The following is a 20,848-nucleotide window of genomic DNA, read 5'->3' on the forward strand; positions in this document are numbered from 1 at the left end:
GAGAAGCAAACCATCTAGTCTCTACACATTTAACAAAGGCTGTACTTGGCTGTGAGCAGGGCAGCTATAAACAGTTTAAAAAAAAATAGTTTAGCGAGCGACGTCATATTACAACCACGCTCACTCAAGTAGGAATTTTAGACTGCAAATTTAACATTATTGGTGACGCCAGATGTGCGTCAAAGGAACGGTTACTGCCGAAACTGTGGTGAAAGTGTGGGCGAAGGTTATGTGAAGGGAAAGGAGTACGATGGTAACAAGCCAGCTTTATGCACCGAAAAGATAACAAAAAGACAAAAAGTTCACAAACACAAACAGAGGAAATGGCAGCGCAATGTCCATGAAGTACACCTCGTTGGGAAGGTAGGAAGTGAACAGTTGCGTACGTCTTGATGCCTGAGCAGTCCTAGGTCGGGAGCCCTTTACCAGATTTCACATTTGTTGTGAGAGTTCATGACGTCATCATCCTTGCAGTGGAATACAGAAGAGAAAGCCTGCGTATTGAAGGCGAGTGACAGAATATCTGTAAACACACAGAATATATTAAGCCGTAGAGGTTCAATGCCAATTCGCCCTGAGGAAACCTTCAAGCCAAAAGACCATTTTATTTTCCTTTGCTGGCAACGATAATCTCTGATGTGCAATGATGTTTCAGCCGAACGCTAGCAAAATATCATTGACATATTCAGCACGCTTTGGCAACTTTCATAGCTCTTCTACATTCTTCATCTCCATCTTGCGACCCCCAATTAGGGCCAAGTCATTACTTCTGAACAGTGGAAGCATTCATGCAGTACTACTTAGATGAATAATTTATTGCCCGAAATCAGACAATTTGATGAAGTTGGCTTTCCCTAGTTTCACATAGGCTTTAATTTTTTACATTGATCTTTACAAAATACTATGTTTTCAAGATGGAGCTTTATATGCTACCTTCGATTACATTTATCCCAACTAATCTATGCAAATAGTATGGGGACACGTAAGCACCTGCAGTAATCGTATGAAGCTATGATGTCTGGCTTCCGTCTACTGCTCATCTTGCAGTTCCCCATTTGTGTCCATGTATTATGCGCTCCCTTATGTCCCCTTGAGTAAATTTTCGCTTCTAATGTCTAAACATTATATGAGCATACAGCCCAAATCTACCGTGTTATCTATCTACCCGTCGTAAGCCACCACTCGATAGAGATATAATCGTCGTTTTATCCAAGACGTAACAGCGTGCCAGCATGGCCTACGGGTATCTGACTGAAACGAAATACAAGAGCCCTGGAAGGTTTATTCCTATCCCCCGTTCGAACCTCAAACGAGCAACCTATGTTGGCAGATCCGCCTGACTGCGATATCATGTGGTCCCCTTAGGTCATTTTGAAGAATCAGTGCCCAGCTATGACATGTGCTGAGTGCCACCTGTCAGAGCCGTGTTCGCGATTTCCCTCTAACAGTACGGACCACAGCGAATTTTTTGCAGAATTGAGATTTAATGCTGTCCTGTAAACAGATAGCCATCTGCTAAGGACAGTGAGGTAAAATGTAGGATATTTGATGGCAAAAACAGCACTGGCGCGGAATTTCAATTCAATTCAATTCAATTCAATTTATTTTCAACTCAAGGTTGAAGGCCCTCAGGCGAAAAAAGCTGTTCTAGAACAGCTTTTCATGGAATTTCATGTGGATCTTCATAAAATGCTACGTGGTGACAAGTGTCGCTGGCTATTGAACACGATTGCTTCAAAGGACCGTTCTCCAGAGAATCCGGTGTGGGCATTGTTAGCTAAACATAACGGTCATCGCTCTGGCAGGTGGTTGTAGAGGGCCGTTATACGGCCGGCAACTGATTAGCCCCTTCTTTGCCTGATGTCAAGAGACCGCCCGACATAGTTGAATTAGCAGGTACTGCCAACTCGTACATCTCATCTGAGATGGGTGCATGATAAACTAACCGAACCTTCCAGGACCATTGGGTGATATAAAGCGCAACTCTCCTGCCACGCGGGCACTTCAGTACTGCTTGTGTAGAGCGGGGTTTTTTAGATACCATTTGGCAGCTTTTCACATAGCTCGCTGGATATAACTGCATGATAAATATAAATGACAGATAATACAGGCACAACTTAAATTATGGATTAAGCGCATAGCAAAGTAGACAGACGAATTACAATCCTCAAAAGAAGCCGCAGACGTGAGCCATCAATTACATCGCGTCATACACTTAAAAACGGAGCTTTGAAGTCTGTCCCTCCCAAATTGTTTTTTCTGCTACTGCCTTTATGAAAACTATAAACGCTGCCCTAAAACATTATTTTCTTTGGAGGTGCGTATGTCATATTTCTTATACTCTCAAGCATTAACTCCAGAATACTTGCTTATGTAAGAACACAGACGAAGCCATCGCCGCTGGCATCCAATATCCAACATTGCAACATCTTCACCCCGAAACGGCAAACCACTGAGTAGGACATGCCACGTATTTCTAGCCCCCCATACGCTCGCCCTCTGTGGATCTTTATTCCCCTGATGGGGCTGGTACAGGTGGGTCACCGCCGCTTGCGGTGGGGGCTAGCCTGGCACCGAAATTTTATCTGTTGTAGGCCGTCATTGCACCCGCCACCGCCCGTGGTGGACGACGGCTGTTGCGGCGCGCGTCTTTCTTTCCCTCTTGCTTTTCTTTCTTCTCTATTTCTCTTCTGTCTGCACGAGGCAGCGGAGGTGGCTCAGCTACAGAGCCAGGAGCAGGCCCGTGCATTTTATTTTCCTTCTTCCAACAGCCACAACGACAACTGCTCCTCAAAGGCTGTAGGTGCTCACGAGTGATACGAGAAAATAACCTGTAAAGGCAGCAAAGGTTGCTGACCTTTTAATCAGAAATCGTATCTCAGAGTTAACTGCAGCCGGCAATACGATGTTGCACCAGTGAAGTCGCGATAGAATCGGTTCCCTAGTGGATCACTCGCTGAGGATCGATCCGCCTACTTGAGCAACCTCCATCCTTACAGTTTCGTTCTGATTTGAAAAACTAGCCGATGCAGGTTTCAGAGGTGATGCTACATCCACAACCCGGCCCTCTAACCCTCCAGAGACCTCTTGACTGAACCAACTAAACATTTCTCTTAATGGTGTTTCCGTGCATGCGCTCATTAAAAATAGAGCATAGGTCCCCGTAATCAGCGCATTCCTTCACTGTCCCCTGAGCAAAGTCCTACATCCGCCCAGTCTCGTTTGCGCATCATGAATGGTGGCACGACTGCTCCTGGCGGAATATGCACTGCTCGCGATAGTGTTTCCGACCATGAGCTTTCTATGCGAAACACTATGTTGAACCTCTCTGCCTATGAAATTCTCAGTCTAGAGCTAGTGTCAGAATACAGCTCTGATTGACTGCTCGCAAGCCGTTCTGTACCTCGATGTTGAACCCCGAATCCCTGGCTTCTTTGTCTCGATCGTATCCTCCCGATCACGTTTGTCTGTGACCCCTAGCAGAATTTGTCGTTGCCCTGCGTCCATCCTGTCTATCCCTGATGGTGACTATATAACTCCACTTATTGCTGCTCTTTGAGGTCCAGGAATTCCTGGCAGCAGGTGCGGTTAGCCTTGCGGGTTCTGCTGGCAATCGCTCCACTGTAACGACAATTAAATAGTAATTATCGATTATATTTAAGTTAGGTAGATAGTAACCACGACTGATCTCCCCTTCTCGAGTCCAGCTGAGATTTCTGTAGGAAAGCTCAAAGGCGTGAAACCTCCTTTTAGAAGACCCAATTCCGTAGGTGTAGGACATTACATAAGCAGACAGGCATAAACTTAACTGGTGTAGAGGATTGGGAGCTTGATCAAGGACTGTATTAGCTGTAGTATGATCAGGGTCAAGTTCAACGGCTTAACTTCTACGAGGTCAGATCATGGCCACGCAAATACCGGACTGAATAATTCAAGTACACTAGCCGAAGTTCAGAAGCGGCAGACACAGTGTATCCTTGGACTCTGGCGATGATATGGGACAGTGCAACGTTACGCCTCAGCAAAAGATTTCAAAATCATTTTGGAGTTCACCATAAATGCCATGGATGACCGAAGGACGAAATGCTCAAAAGCCACTTTACTATATTGCTTTCGTAGGGGTAGCTACATTCAAGTGCCTAATGAACTCCCTATTTCGTTTTAAATGCTACGCATGCATACGCTGTTTTGACGACGTGGCTGTCTCTTTACATACGTTTTCATGTCACATTGTACAGCATTCTAAAATTATTTCTTTGTCCTGTCATGCCTACCTGTGTCTCAACTCTCGAATATGCCGTTTCTCACGTCATCAGCTCAATATACTAAGATATGTCTTCGACGCTAGCTGTTTTCGCCCTAATCCGGAAAAGATAAATGCAGTACAGCACCTCTCACTTCACTGCTCAATCAACAATATCCACAGTTTATGGGGCTTTTTCTCGAAGACTCGTCGACTTGTTCAAACCATCGCTGATGTTGCTGAGGGCCTCTTAGACAATGTTAGAAATGATTTCCTTTTTACCTCGGGAACCTTCCAAGAGCAAGCCTTTTGTCAACTCCTGACAAGGGTCATCCTCACTGGTCTTGGCACATTAAGATATGACAGCCTCTACTTAAGCCAATTATAAAATCTGGGGGCTAGAAATTAGCACCGTCTTTTGCCAGCGACAAGATGCATTGCTATTTTTCGTAGAGAAGTTTGAAAAAAATTGGGAGAACGGTTTGCAGCTCTGTGGCGAGTTTTCGCATTGAGAAATCCAACCAGAATCTCAATTCGCACTATTACGCGGGGGTGTCATCTGCCTTGGCAACGGAACATGAGGTCTGAGTTCTGGTGACAGTCGTATGTAAGCGCCATACATTTTCTTTGAAACCTTTTACTCGTCGTCGAAAGTTCGCTCTTTAACTAGGGTATAACGACTTTGGCCGCTTTCTGGCTTGGCAAGTGAAGTACTCTATCGAGTAATAAAAAAAGATTCAGCACAGTAATTTTGAATGATCACTTGAAGTATCGCTTTAGCGGCCTTGTGGCTGCCATGTAAAGGAAGGGCGCAGTGATAGAGGATAAACATCACAGTCCCATACTAGTAATAAACAAATTAGCCGACGCTGAGGCAAAGATTGATAATCGAGCGTTAGCTATTGAAATGAACTTTTTATTTTGCTACATAAACCGATTTAGCAACGCTGTAACAAATTATCTATTGAATGCTTCACCCTAATTTTACACAAAAACTTAGTATTTATCCGGATCACATTGGTGTATATCCATCTTAGCGATATGCCTTATCTTCGTTATATAAAAATTGATGCTGCGGGCCAAGTTGAGATACCAGTGTGTACACCTCAAAACGGCGAATCGTTTGACACCGTCTGGAGCGTCCTGCAGCATACGGTTCGGCCGCAATGGCCGTTTGAAGAGCTTCGGAGGGATTTGCCTGGGAGATGAAGGGGCTCTGGTGCGAATCCCCTCGCGTAGAAAAAGGTCCGGCGCATGTAGCGGGTTTGAGCTCCGTGACCCAGAGTTTGACACCACCCCGAACATTCTGTGCCTAGGAGTGGCCCACAAACTGTGCACAAATGGTGGCACTAGAGGTCGAGCCTCGATGCCTTCAAGACGGCCCTTTTCAAAATTGGCCAAAGGGCGCTGCCATATTGGAGACTGGGCTGTGCTCATAACACAGGAAAAAGCTGCGGATTCTCCCTCCACACCTAGTTCTCAGCCCAGTCAAGCCAGTTTCTCCAAGGGTCGTGAAAAGGTCTATATATAGCGGAGCGAATGTGTATGCTCGAGGACCACCGCTATGCATCCATTGTTGCTATTTAACTGTAGTTTAGTCACGTGGTATGGCGATGGGTTCATGCCCTCGCCATGGTGACCGCCGTTTCTTTACGATTCGCGGAATCACCTAACCTCGAAGAATGCTAGCAGCAGTGCTTAGCGCTCTAACAATTGCACATTGTGGTGGTTGATTTACTCCTCATTGTGGCGCTACCACTGCTTCTTGAGTATAACCTTCTGATGATATAGACACGGCTTGACAGGCTCCACGTCGCTATTATGCGATGTGCAAGGCGCGGGCCGCAGCGCAGGTCAGCGGCTAGAGTGTGTTGCCGCACGTGTTTGTACTCCGCCCTTAAATGTCACAGCGACGCATATATACGAACAACAAAGGATCGAGAAAATGCAGAAGTGGGGTTTTAGAGCAACCTTTAAAAAAAATTTCAACGTCCCGTTAAATAAATTCCCTGTCGAAACAAGAACTGTTAAAAGAAGCTGAGGCCTTTTAATGGCGATTTGAAGCGTTTAAGGACAATGCCATTGAAGATATGGATGACTGAGTGCAAGAAAATAGGATTTTCAAAGCTGTCTACAAGACGGTATGAGGGACGTTGTTGAACAAAAAATATAAATGTGTAGAGATTGGGTAGTTCGCGTTTATCACTACTGCCGAGGTAAGCTTTAATTCTTGCCTATTGCTTATGCTACAGTAAAAAACAAACTGAAGTAGTTTCAGCTTGTCTGAGCTGCTAGAAACTAAGCCTCTCGAAATTGAAAGCATAAAACAATCCCAGTGAAATATGTGATTTTGTCTATATCCAAGCACACAAAATATTAGTGAGTATAATTTTTAATTTCAAACTTTTGACGTAATATGCAGTAATTATGACCTTACCAACGATATTTTCTGTGTTCACTCTTCCGCATTTCGACGAAAATGAACAGTTTACAATGGGGCTTTCGCGTCACCCCTGTTTTATAGTCTCAGACAAATTTCAGCACATGTTAATTTCAGCCAGTGCTATTTTAATTTCCGCATTTCTGACACCTTCTGCAGGAATTAGGTCTTTATCAGCGACATTTTTCAATACTCTCTGTTTCGGAATTTGGATCAAATTAACCATTGACGATGTGGTTTTTCAGTGACCCCAGGTTTATCATTTCTAACGTGTAATGGGAAATTTGTTTTATGTGCGACTCGGCACCATGGCAAGTGAATATCATGCAAAACGACGAAAGCTTTGTCTCCCAGATTTTATCTATTTGGGGAAAGCCCAATAAGCATTGAACAGGCGACTTCTTACCCGGGAGTTCATGAGAGCCACGTTCAGCTTCGCCGCCGGAGACAGCACCGCTGTGCCGCCGGAAGCTAGTGCGTCCGCCGACCGCGGTGCGTGCTCACAGTGGGCCACCGCGTAGTTGACGAAGAACAGCTCCAAAGCGTTCATGCCGGGAAGCTCGGGGATATTGGGACCGTCCCGGAGCTCGGGGTACTTGCGAGACAAAAGCCCGCAAAAGATACCCTCTGAAGTAGCCCTCGCGAAAGCAGCAGCAGTCCAGGTGTCAGTGTTTTTTGGAGTTGGAGTTTGGAGTTTAAAGTTTCTTTCTTTCTTTTACAAGAAAGGGGAAGCCAAGGCAAAAGGCGGCAAGCCTGACTGGGCCTTGGCTCCCAAAACAGATAATAGCACACACCTCTAGTGTATATATATAAAAAAACATTATGCAACACTTACATACGATATGTAAAAGATATGAATACATGCAGTATTCATTGGATATACAAATCAACAGATCACGCTGTCAATAACATAAATATTTACACTAAAAGCAAAAAATATTTACACAAAAAAGATTACATATGAGAAAAATAGTTACTACCACCATTGCAATTATAGGGGATATTCATTTAAATAATGTTTTGCGTTCTTTTTAAATAACCTAGGTGCCAATGAAAATTCCACACTTGGTGTGTTGTTGATTGGGGATGGCACATAAAAAGTTAATTTCTGTTTTTCATAGTTGATTCGAGTAATAGGTACAAGTTTTTTTCGTGTTCGCAGGTCATACGTTACTGTAGATCTATCAGGTAGAGTAGTATACAGCCTATTATGGTGAATGTACTGCAGAATACGAAAGTAGTAAATCTGATTAGCGGCTAATATTAGTTCGTGCTAATATTAGTTAGTTTTAGTTCGTGCTTATCGTTTATTGGCATTTATTTTCATTCCCATAAACGAAATACAAGTGCTCCTAAATCTTCAATCTAAATAAAATACTATGAAGGTCCTGTCAGAAATATATGCACATCAATGCGAAAACTAGAGATTACGGTTTTGGTTGGTGTTTGTAGTTTCTCGCGAACTTACACTGAGGAAAAAGCCGAGCTGGTCCCGAAACGATGAGTTATAATGAATGTTCTTGGTTGGCGTTAGGGCTTTCTAAAACTTTTGTTTCAGTACCTAGCCAGGCAAATTTCCTCCAAATATTCTCGCTTAAACACTTGTCACAAAATGAAAATTCGGCTACTACCGCTTTTTCGGCCTTTCCCTTTTTTGTGCCATGCTTTGCCCAATAGATGTCGGTAACTTCGCCTCAAATGAGGTAATTAGATAAGCTTTTTCTACCAGTGTGATTATTTCACGTATGGAATGATGGAATGGTATGCAGTAGTTAATGTTTAGTGACAAAACATATAATGCATTGAAATGAGTGCGACAGGGAGTGTAATCAGGTAAAAAAACGGCACTAAAAGCCACGGCCGACCAGAAAGCCTCGCCGAGAACATATGATGTATTCTCTTCAATGATTAAAGCTTAAAATTAGCAAAGCTCTGTACTAGTTCCCAGACTGTCTCCCCATTGTGTCCTTAATCAGAGGTTACAAATGTAGCGCGCAGTCGTCAGCACATTCGGAGCGAGTTACGATCTTCTAACTTCTTGTGCCGAAAGTGTTTGTGAAGTAGCGTTCATATTACAGAGTTTAATGGAACACAATTTATAGTCCTCATCTTCACTGAAATCTCAACTAACTTGTTGATTCAAGAGGATAGATTGTCTCTATCGACATGGTGACATATACCGTCTCCTAACCTTTAGCATGCTAACGAATCAGCGTTATCCACGAGCCCCAAGAAACGAAAGTTCTCTGCGTCACTGTGAATTATTCAGCCCTATGGTTCCCCTTCCTTGAGTATATTCTTCAAGACTTTGCACTCGCGCCATTCGTTAAAAAAAATCATTTTGGGAACTTGGTAGGTTAGTGTTTGTTTGCCGTAGTTTGTTCGAACTTTAAGGGTAAGTTTCTTGTGGGTTCGAAGTTCGTATTTCGCTGGGCTATGATCTGGTATTGATGCATGTAGCATGTGCCGATGGATGTGTTGGAACAAGTGGAAAAAATAAATCGTATTGGCTTTTAGCATATCATGCTTGAGGAATAACGGGGCAGTAGGCAAATGTTGTTGTCGACCATAATACCCTTCAATCGATCTTGGAACCCTGTTTTGAACGACTATTAATCCTTTAAGGTTTCGGTCGGTCGTCGTACCCCAAATGAGGATGCAATATGTGAGTCGCAAATAAAACGACGCATGGTATACTAAACGCTTGACACAAACCGGTACTAAACTAGCGATCTTGTACAGGCAACCGGCAACTTTGCTGATGTCATGAACCAGTTTGGAAACACGAGTGTTCCATGAAATATTTTCATTAAACCAAACACCCAGGATTTATGGTTATTGATTTGTTTATGGTGTGTGTGTGTGTGTTCATATCTTACATTTAAGAGATAACGATCGACAGTATTTATTGGTCGAAATATAATATAATTCGTTTTAGAAAGATTTAGGCTAAGTCTATGAGCCTGTAGCTAGATATGCAGAGAACGGGCTGTAAAGAATGCATTAGTGTTGTCTGCATACATGACTATGTCAGATGATTCAAATATCCGAGAGATGTTATTAATGTATATTATGAACATGAGTGATCCTAATATAGATAGATCCCTGAGGGACACGCTGCTTAATTATGTGTTTTTCAGAACAGATACCATTCACTACCAGGTACTGCGAAGTATTAAATAAATCTTCAGCAATTTAGAAGCTATGCTTCTTAAGCCATAGTCAGACAGCTTTCGCAAGAGAATACCATGCTGAACGCAACTAATCACTTTGCGAAAGTCTAAGAACAGCCCAAGAGTGTATCTGCTCTGCTAAATATTTTCAATGATTCTATTTTTATGGTTAATAATGCTTGTTCTGCACATTTCCCCTTCATGGATCACTGCCTTGTCGTGGCGGAGGGGCTTGCGAAACTCGATGAAGTCGTGAGCTCTGCTGTGTAGGGCCACCCAAGATAGACAGGTCACGGCAGAGAACTCTACAAAATGTGATTCACTGGAGAAGGTAATGGCAACCCACTCCAGTATTTCCTGCCAAGAAAACCCTATGGCCAGTCACAATACCATTAATGATATGGCGCCGGAAGATGAGCCCCCCAGGTTGGAAGGCGTCCCACATGTTACTGGGGATGAACAAAGGGCGATTCCTAGTAGCTCCAGGACGAATGAAGCGGCTGGGCTAAAGCCAAAAGGACGCTCAGTTGTGGATGTGTCGGGAAGCGACCGGAAAGTCCGATGTTGCAAGGAGATATATCACAGAGCAACATGGAATGTAAGATCTATGACGCAAGGTAAACTGGATGTCGTCAAGCGAGAAATGAACAGATTGAACATTGATATCTTGGGTATCCGCGAGCTGAAGTGGACCGGAAAGGGAGAATTTAATTCCGGCGACCATTATGTCTTTTATTGTGGGCACGAATCCAAGGGAAGGAATGGGGTCGCTCTCGTAGTAAACAGAAGAATGGGCAAAGCAGTGCTAGGGTACAACCCCAAAAACGACCGAATGATTTCACTTCGGATCCAAGGTCACCCTTTCAACATAACAGTTATCCAAGTCTATGCACCGACCACTGCTGCTGAAGAAGCTGACGTTGAGAGATTTTATGCGGACCTACAATGCCTTTTAGACCGCACCCCATCATCAGACGTCGTTTTTCTCATAGGAGACTGGAATGCTAAGGTCGGGAGTGAAGAAATATCCGGAATTACAGGCAAGTTCGGTCTTGGTGAGCCAAATGAAGCTGGGCAGAGGCTAGTAGAGTTTTGTCAGGAAAACAACCTGACCATAGCGAATACTCATTTTCAACAGCACAAGAGGCGCCTGTACACATGGATTTCACCGGACGGTCTGTACAGGAATCAGATCGATTATATTATTTGCCGGCAGAGATGGAGAAGCGCTATACAAGCAGTAAAAACAAGGCCTGGGGCCGATTGTGGCACCGATCATCAGCTTCTTGTTGCCAAAATTAAGCTTCGATTGAGGAAAACGCAGAAAACTAGAAGGCCTTTCAGGTATGATCTGGATCAGATTCCATTAGAATATGCTGTGGAAGTGAGGAATCGATTTCAAGAATTAGATCTAGAAGACAAAGAGCCCGAAGAGATGTGGACTGATGTTCGTGATATAATACAAGAAGTTGCTACTAAGGTAGTTCCAAAGCAAAAGAAATGCAAAAAAGCAAACTGGTTATCTGATGAGGCTTTGCAAATAGCTGAGGAAAGGAGGATGGCAAAAGGTATGGGGGAAAGAGAAAGATACAAGGTTCTCAATGCGGATTTTCAGAAAATAGCAAGGAGAGATAAGAATGCCTTCCTGAACATACAGTGTCAAGCAGTTGAGGACAACAGCCAATTAAAGAACACAAGAGCTCTGTATAAGACAATCAAAGATATCAAAGGAAGCTTCTGTGCTAAGCTGGGCGTGATAAAGGACAAATGAGGCAAGGACCTCACTGAAGCCTCAGAGATAAAGAAGAGGTGGCAGGAATACACAGAAGAACTGTACAAGAAGGACCCGGATGTACAAACCCAACATAGGACGGTTGTGATTACTGATCTCGAGCCGGGCATCCTGAAGAGTGAAGTTGAATGGGCCTTAGCCAGCCTTGCTAGGAACAACGCTAGCGGAATTGATGGTATTCCAGCTGAGTTGCTTCAAAACCTCAACCACGACGCTGTTAACACACTGCATACATTATGTCAAAAGATTTGGACAACCCTGCAGTGGCCACAGGATTGGAGGAGGTCAGTTTACATCCCCATTCCAAAGAAAGGCAGTGCCAAAGATTGTTCCAATTACCGCACGATCGCGCTTATTTCGCATGCTAGCAAGGTGATGTTAAAAATCCTGCAAGGTAGGCTGCAGCAGTATGTGGATCGGGAGCTTCCGGACGTGCAAGCTGGGTTTCGCAAGGGCAGAGGAACTAGAGACCAAATTGCCAACCTTCGCTGGATCATGGAAAAAGCAAGAGAGTTCCAGAAACCCATTTACTTCTGCTTTATTGATTATGCGAAAGCGTTTGACTGCGTAGATCACAGCAGATTGTGGCAAGCTCTCCAAGAGATGGGAGTTCCAATTCACCTCATCTGTCTCCTCAGGAACCTTTATGAAGGGCAAGAGGCCACAGTCAGAACTGGGCATGGTCTTACTGATTGGTTTCCGATTGAGAAAGGGGTGAGGCAAGGCTGCATACTGTCGCCCTGCCTATTTAACCTATATGCAGAGTGCATCATGAGGAAAGCCGGTCTGGACGAGTCTTCAGCTGGAGTGAAGATTGCTGGAAAACGTATCAACAACCTTAGATATGCGGATGATACCACTTTAATGGCAGAAAGTGAAGTGGAACTCAAGAGACTTCTGATGCGCGTACAAGAAGAGAGTGAGAAGTTTGGGCTTAAACTGAACATTAAAAAGACGAAGATCATGGCGTCTTGCCCTATCAAGTCCTGGAGCATCAATGGACAAGAAGTGGAAGCTGTGACAGATTTTCTGTTCTTGGGCGCCAAGATTACCTCTGAAGGAGACTGCAGCCATGAAATTAGGAGACGCCTGCTTCTGGGAAAGAGAGCAATGGTTAGCCTTGACCGCCTAGTAAAGAGCAGAGACATTAGTCTGCCAACCAAGATCCGTATAACCCGTGCTATGGTCTTTCCAGTTGTGATGTATGGATGCGAGAGTTGGACTGGGAAAAAGGCTGACCGCCGAAGAATTGACGCGTTTGAATTGTGGTGCTGGCGAAGACTCTTAAGAGTTCCTTGGACTGCCAGAAGATCAAATCAGTCGATATTGTCGACCATAAACCCTGACTGGTCATTGGAGGGTCAAATTCTAAAGTTAAAGCTCAGCTACTTTGGTCATCTGATGAGAAGAGAGGAGTCGCTGGAGAAAGATTTGATGCTGGGAAAGGTTGAGGGTCGCCGGAGAAGGGGTAGGCAGCGAACGCGATGGTTAGATGGCATTCTCGAGGCATTGCAGATGAAGCTATGTGATGTTAAGAAGATAGTGAGAGACCGGAAAGCGTGGCGTGACATGGTCCATAGGGTCACGAAGAGTCGGACACGACTGAACGCCTGAACTGAACTGTTCTGCACATTTACCTTTTATAAATCGATATTGAGAGGGGTGTATAACGTTGTGCGTAGAAAAAAAATGCTTCCAGCCTAATGTTAATTGGTCTTTGAAATACTTTATTTATTACCGGAGGAGCAGATATTGGTCGATAGTTGAATTTTTCTTTTCAACTTTATATGCTGGGCATATACGGGCCACCTTAAGATCATTAGGGAATAAACCACTCTGTAACATTAGATTGATGATATACACTTAAATATCACACCCTGCGGCCGACACATGTTTTAATAGAATGAGTTTTATTCCATCGTACTCTGCAGATACGTTATTTTTATGTTTTTATCAAGCTGTCGAGTTCATGTGCGGTGATAGGCTTCAGTAAAATAAAGTTAGGTAAAGAGCAGACAGGATCACTGTAGACATGACTACTCCCCAACGCACTGTTTCTTTGGTTTCCGACATTAGCAAAGAAATTATTAATCGCATTTACAAATTCGAAGCCAGACAGCGTAGCACTGGCGGTTGAGATTTCATTTATTTGAACAACATTCCTTTTATGTATTAGCTCGCCATAACTTTGTTCCATCACTATATACCTGGGGAAATTTGTTTATATAATACTCACTTTTCGCATGCCTCCTTTTAGCATTCAGGCTATTTCTAAACTTCTTAAATTCTTTGAAGAAGAGAACATCGCGTGTTTGCAAAATATTATGGTACATCTTATTTTGCGTTGGATTTCGTCATAAAGCGTTTTGTTCATTCAGGGTTTCCTATACTTTTGCGGGTTGCGAGTCCAAACATGAATGGGGAAAGCCTCGTTATAACTCTGCAAGAACTTGGTTATAAATGCGGAGTATGCCACATTAAAGTCGTCTATCTCGTAAATACTATCTCAATTAGTGCTTTCAATCAAATACCTGAATGGGCATAAATATTTATTATTATTATCTCGGAATTAATATTTAGGTCTGTTATAGGCTTTTTTCTTGTGTCCAATAGAAATGAAACAAAAAACAGGTAAATGGTCACTAATATCTACAGAGAGTACGCCAGATTTAGTGTCAGGAGATATCTCATTTGTAACACAGACATCCGGTGGTGTAGACGTAGTAGGTGTTATCCTAGTGGGGATAGTTATGTTATTGAAACAAGCATGTGAGGAGATTACACTAAACAATTCACAAGTTTAGATAATCAGTTACTAAGTCTATGTTGATGTTGCCCATCAGGGGAAGTGGCAGCTTTGTCGAACTGACATATAAAAGAAAGCTCTCAAGAAAATGTAAGAAATGCACCCTATTGCCCGGAGGTGGCCTATATATGCCAGCAATGATAACGTGGTAGGGCAACGGTAAAACATTCGGTGTTAGAGTAGAAAATTCATCAAAGAAAGAATGGGAATAAAAATATTTTACATACACAGCGAGGCCACCTCCTCAGCGATTTGGCCTAAAAAGGCCGTTATGCTTATGATCAACCAAGCGAAAATAATCTTCATGCGATGTAGCCCAAGGTTCAGTCGGAATAACAGCATCAAAATTCACTTTTAAAGGAGAGACAAAATGCTCAAGTTGGTCGCCTTTATTGTTCATGCTACGTACATTTAGGTGAATAGTAGAGAATGTTTTGACCATTGCTGTGAAATTAGCATTGAAGCATGCGTTATTGTTCGAATTAAGGCAGGTCACTTTTCCGCAACAGATATTGACAAATAACTACACCTTTCAATACATGAGCGAAGAAGAATATAAAGAGAAATATCAATTCATTGATCAAGTCAAAGTTTAATGAGCATGCAATGACGTTTCGGAAGTCCTACGGCTTCCTTGTTCACCTAGGTGTGCAACCGAGTACGTGAACAAGAAAGTCGTAGAGCTTCCGAAGCGTCATTACGTTTCGTTAAACTTTGACTTGGTCAGTGACCCTATATTTTTCTTTAGGCCACCACCTGACCAAACGATGTTTCGTCAAACTTTTGATTACATAGAGCGAAGAAGGAGTGTCTGGAAGTTTCACTACCAGCATAGTATGTTCTAGAGCTCAGGTTTCCAGGTGCTGGTATGTATGTTTCTTTCTGAATGCTTATCTGGCCTCGGAGAAAACGGAATAATATTTCCAACTAATATTCTTGTTTGAGTGTTTCTCACAGATCTAGATAAGAGGAACAGACCATATCCGTGTCTTTGTCTGTTTTTCGATATCCGCAGTAAATAAAGCGTACAGCTTCCTGTGGGTTGTTTCTAATTGTTCGTTTAAGCAATTCTAATTAGGACTCCCTACTACTCACGCGTACACAAGAAGTGGCCTTAATGCATGCCTCAATTGAAATTCTGCGGTATTGTTATTCCTTGATATTTAAACTGAGTTCCATTTGCAATATATGCCACCAATAAAATAATGGAACGAAATATCACAGTTGTTTGTTGTATGCTTATTATATTGATTACAAATGATCTGTTTCCATGCTCCATCTTTGTGTCATTTGCTGAATCCCCGTAAAGATTTGATAATCATAAGCTGGTCATCCGTGCTTCTCACCGTAGAATAAAGTAGTCATCAGCGAAAAGCTATAGATGTGAATTTCGTTCCTTGACAGGTGCATGCAAATTAGAAAGCGAAATGACATGCCACCATCTAAGGGATGCATAAGGAATAGTTACATCATAACTTTGGTAAGAATTCATGTGATATGTTTTGACGGACGCACAGGCTTTACATGACTTTACTCGGCTCTGAATTTCTGGAAAAGTGCTTGCGCACTAAAATCTGAACATGGTCCTTGTTTGATGCGTGTTTGGTAACAGGAGTGGTACCAATAAGAAATGGACATAAACGAAAGGCGGTCCTGACAGGGAGAAAAATACAACGGCCACTAGGGCAAAAATTTCTCAAGTCCAAAGCGGAATGTGCGCAACTGATACTACTGCCAAATTAAATCAAAATGGGCCCAACCGAAACTGCTGCCAAATTTCATTAAGGTCATGTGCTGAGGTCCGCACCGCTTTCTCCATGTACTAGTTAGCGCTCTAAAATGATCGTTTCCATAGAATGCCCTACCTTGTCAAGGTAGCTCCTGTACAGGGCGAACAAGGGCTCCACGATCGCCGACTCCACGAACAGCTCTTCCGGCAGACTTGGTCTGACCTGCCGATCCCCAGTCATGTTTACGTACTGTCCTTCGAAACAACGGACCGCACTCTGCCTGCGTCCTGGGAGCGGCCAAGCACTCGCGGTCTCTGGTTGAGTGGCCGTGGTGTTGCCCAGTGTGGCTGGTCGGCGGCTGTTGGCCACCACGCTAAGGAGGCCTCGCAGGACGGCAGAGCCGAGGACCGGCACCACCAGGGGGTCCACACCTACCAGCAGTGCAGATAGGAAGGACACCAGGCTTGGGGAGATGAGGAGCGTGTTGCGAGCCTCAAAGTAGTCGACACGGGGCTCGACGTGCAACGGTGGCCACCGGGTCTCGAGGTTCTCTTCTGGCCTGTCTAGGTTGCTCCAGTACAGGTCGCTGGTTTCTATCTGTTGCAGGACGTACTCTTGAAGAAGTGTCGGCTTTGCAAACGCTGTAGCAGCAAAGGTGGCAGCATTCCTGGTGAAGTTGGTCTGTGTTGATAAAAAAAAAGAATATTTCTGGAACAGTGATTGGAATTGAGCCGGATAGGGTCATTTGCGAGCCAAAATGTTCCTCTTCATTCTTAATGAAAGGTAATTATTCATTGACTCTATCGCACTATTCTTTCTTTATATACCCCTTCCCTCCTCCTCCGAGAACTATTGAGATAGCAGTAGTGCAGACAGACATGGACAGAGGGAAGAAGACGAACACAGCGCTCTCTGTTCATGTCTGTCTGCGCTACTACTATCTCAAGCTATTGATTACACTTTCCAATTTGTTCCTTAAGTAGCTTAGCCAGGCGAAGTAAACAGGTATTGTCTGATAACCGTTATCCCTAAATCTTCCGAATTAATTGCTCCAAGCGCTGCACGAGGTGAATAGCATTGCAGAGATCACATCTCTTAGATACCACCTTTTACTATTGGGATATCACTTTTTATGAAGCGCTTTATTTCCTGCCCACCCAATGTAAATGCGTTCAATATTTTCACACATGGCTTTGCTACTTACTGGTTTCGTAATACCTGCATGACCACTGCGCTCTTAGGGTCCCTATCCTTGTCTGATGTAAAGATAAAGCAGCGATCACAATGAGACGAATTAGTTGACAATGATACTATACTATTGTATTGAGTGATGATGATAGTAATAGCGATGACAACGACGATGCATTTAATAAGGGCCGTCTGCAAAGTGTTTTCTATTTCCGCTCTGAAACAGACAAGCGCAGTCCTGCACATTTTTATTCGCGATTGCTTCGCTCCAAGGCTTGTAATTGACAAATTAGTTTCATGTAGAACGGAGCTATCTACACCTTAATGCCTGCGAATTTCCAGATTCGACAGGCGCTCCATCTTACTTTGAGACGCGGCGTTGGCTGTTATGCCTATTAAGAAGGGGCGCGGGAATATCGAAATGAAACCATTCCCTGTGGCATAAGTAGTCGTTTATAAGGAAAGCAGGGGATTACCGTAATTTCTAAGCACTTTCCGCACTTTTATAAATAGCCATCAAGCCAGAATGCGAAAAGTCCAATATCTCGCTCAACTAGTTAGGATGCTCATTTTCTTCAGTTACACATTACTACTATCTGGAATACGCGTTTCAATCCTGTATTATTTTCAAGAAACACACTAAGGTCTTCTTGTGCCACCGAAAATGTACACCTGTTCGGTCATTTGTGCCTCCCCTTCTGAATTCGAGGAGCGCTTGAAGGGAGTTAAATATACCCTCATTTTGTACAAACCATATGCTAATTAGGATATACAGAGAAAGTTCAGCTTACTGCAGGCCTGTTAGAATGATCATACGTACGAGAAAAGCGGACAAAAACGGAAAGTCACCGCAGCCCTCTCAGACCAGCTGTAAATTATAGCGGCGTCCACATTAAAAATTGCTTTTTCAGGTTCACTCCGCTAACCCGAACTGCGGTCTGTACGCGGTTTGTCAACGAAGAATATTGTAAGCTCGAGCCATTCTAGAACCTGAATATTCGAAGAGTACTTGAGCGTGCAGAGTGGGTCAGAGAAATAACTCAAGTTACCGACATTCTAGTGGAAATTAAGAAGAAGAAATGGACATGGGCAGGACATGTAGTGCGAAGAGAGGATACCCGATGGTCGCTTAGGGTAACAAACTGGATTCCAAGGGAAGGAAAGCGTAGCAGGGGGCGGCAGAAAGTTAGGTGGGCGGACGAGATTAAGAAGTTCGCAGGGGTCAAGTGGATGCAGCTAGCACAGAACCGGGTTAAGTGGAGAAATATGGGAGAGGCCTTCGCCCTGCAGTGGGTATAATCAGGCTGATGATGATGATGACTTGAGCGTGTTCCGTGCACAACGTGACATCTTGGAGAAATGTTCCGTGGAAACCTTTCGATGGTAGGCAGGGATGAATTGACGACCCGTTCCTCGAGGAAATCTGTCCGTCCATGCGCCTGCTTCAACACTAGGCCTACTTTATAGAGGGGTTCAGCTCTGTCCCAGTGAGTTCATGATTCCGTGGAGTATGTGAAAAATAATTAAAGAGGAACTCATAAAGGGTGCCTTAAAGTAGTTTTCGTGCATGTTTAGTTCCCTTCTTACCATTGCCCCGTCTCGCAGCCGAGCGTTTAGAGCCCCCGACGTGACGTCACTCAGCGCAGCGCTGTAGTAGCGCGACAGGTGCTCGGAGCTGTCGTCCGACTCGCCCAGGAACACCACCCGAAGCGTGTCGAGCCTCTGCAGCGCCGTCCACAGCTCAGCGGCAGTCATCCACGCGGTTCCGTTGTGAAGCAGAGCGGCCAGCTGCTCCCGCGCACCGTCCACCAGAGCCCGAATCTCCCCTTCGTATCTATATAGAGGACATCAGAGTCAATTTCCACGCCAGTTTTTAAGTTGTCACAGGGACACAACAATGCTGAATAAGTACAATAAGTACAGTACAGTACAAAACATAACAGAGAATAAAAAACTATCTTCTTGTGAAAGCACTGTACTGATGTGCGAGGTGTGCTGATGATTTCTAGCAGCATTTGTGCTTATTGGCAGTGACGCAACTTTCGTACGTGACGCGAGTTAAAATGACGCCATTTTCGTTGTGCAAGGCGAGTGCACGGTGCCCGCATGCGGAGATTGGCGTGTGACTACCTCCCGTTTGAGTGGTAAAAATAAATTGTGTTAGTAACAAGCACTCATGCGAACGTCTGAGTTAAATAAAAATGTTGCTCGTTTCTGGCGGGTAGCCACAGCAACTGTGATGTTAGCTGTTGTCGACCCACAGAAGAGCGTAGTGGGCACAACCGATACTCCTCTACAGTTGTCATGTGAAAGGACGGTTTAGCTCATGGGATTTAACGTCCCAAAGCAACTCAGTCTATGTTAGACGCCGTAGTGGAGGGATCCGGAAATATCGACCAACTGGATTCTTTACCATGCACTGACATCACACAGCACACGGGCGCCTTGGTTTTCGCCTCCGTCGAAAAGCGAACGCCGAGGCCGGGATTGAATTTCGCATCCTTGGACAACGTAGTCGAGCGCCCTAACCACTGCACCGCCACGGCGGGCAGATGGAAGGGTGACATAGGAATCAAATAATCTAAAACACTTACATGCTAGTCAGACACACTGATCCTAGTCCACAGAGGCTCGTTTGTACGTCGTTTTGTCAGGGTGTCACATACATTTGGCGTGAAATGTCACAGTGAAGGGAGTGGGTAACGATTTAAAGAGATGACCTACAATGGCGACGTAACCCGTGTGCGGCAGCGAAATGATTGATCTAGAGTGAGGTCAGTGTGCGAGGAGGACTTTATCGCATGAGCGAATGAATGTGAACCTGCAGGGTGGTTGCAAATAAAACCACCTAACGATGAACGTCGTCGTAGAAGAAATAAAGCCAGTTGTATACTGCAAACTCAGATGTGTATGTCGAAGGATGTGCATCAGACTGAGGTTATGGTGAAAGAGATAGATTAGTGTAGAAGAAAAGTGTGACATAGTGTAGGAGTCTGTAACCAAAAGGTGGTTACCACGACAAGCGTACGGAGTTGACTGCCGTAGAAGGAGAACAGTATGGTCACATTGAATGAATGTGTAACCGCAGAGTGATCATGGTGGAAAGGGGAAGAAGACTATGGCAAATGTGTAGTCAGGCACGCTGCAACTATTGAGGCTTTTGCGATATGCGTCGTCGTTGGAGAGGATCAGTGGTGGTTGCGCTGCATGTTTGGAGAGACGAGCTAGACGTGAATCCTAGTTGGAGGTCGAGTCTGTGTGGCAAATTGATTACATTATTCTATATAATTACATCTGTGGATGCTTTTGTGAAACCCAGTTTATTAAATACAAGATTAAGCTATACGTAAGTCGGAGTCACTGAATATCATCCTGCGCATCGGCAATATTCTGATAAATTTATTTCAGCCAATCATACATGACTAACCTGCAAGGCTGTTGCAGATGAAAAAAATATTCAGTAATTACAATTATTC

At 44.0% G+C, this 20,848-nt stretch overlaps 1 protein-coding gene across 1 annotated transcript in view; it reads right to left on the reverse strand.

Annotated features, from left to right (window-relative positions):
* Window positions 1-266: 266 nt before the first annotated feature.
* LOC146178843 (uncharacterized) overlaps window positions 267-20,848 on the reverse strand; it is a 46,410-nt gene continuing 25,828 nt past the window's right edge. Inside the window, exons 8-11 of the mRNA XM_084580050.1 lie at window positions 18,960-19,206; window positions 16,320-16,865; window positions 7,090-7,278; window positions 267-494 (exon numbers count right to left, since the gene is read on the reverse strand). Coding sequence (XP_084436176.1) covers window positions 423-494; window positions 7,090-7,278; window positions 16,320-16,865; window positions 18,960-19,206 — 1,054 coding nt within the window. The 3' untranslated portion in view covers window positions 267-422. The remainder of the gene's footprint in view (window positions 495-7,089; window positions 7,279-16,319; window positions 16,866-18,959; window positions 19,207-20,848) is intronic.

Source organism: Amblyomma maculatum, chromosome 9 (genome assembly GCF_055883805.1).
Source record: "Amblyomma maculatum isolate TAMU_Amacu chromosome 9, ASM5588380v1, whole genome shotgun sequence".
Lineage (NCBI taxonomy): Eukaryota > Metazoa > Arthropoda > Arachnida > Ixodida > Ixodidae > Amblyomma > Amblyomma maculatum.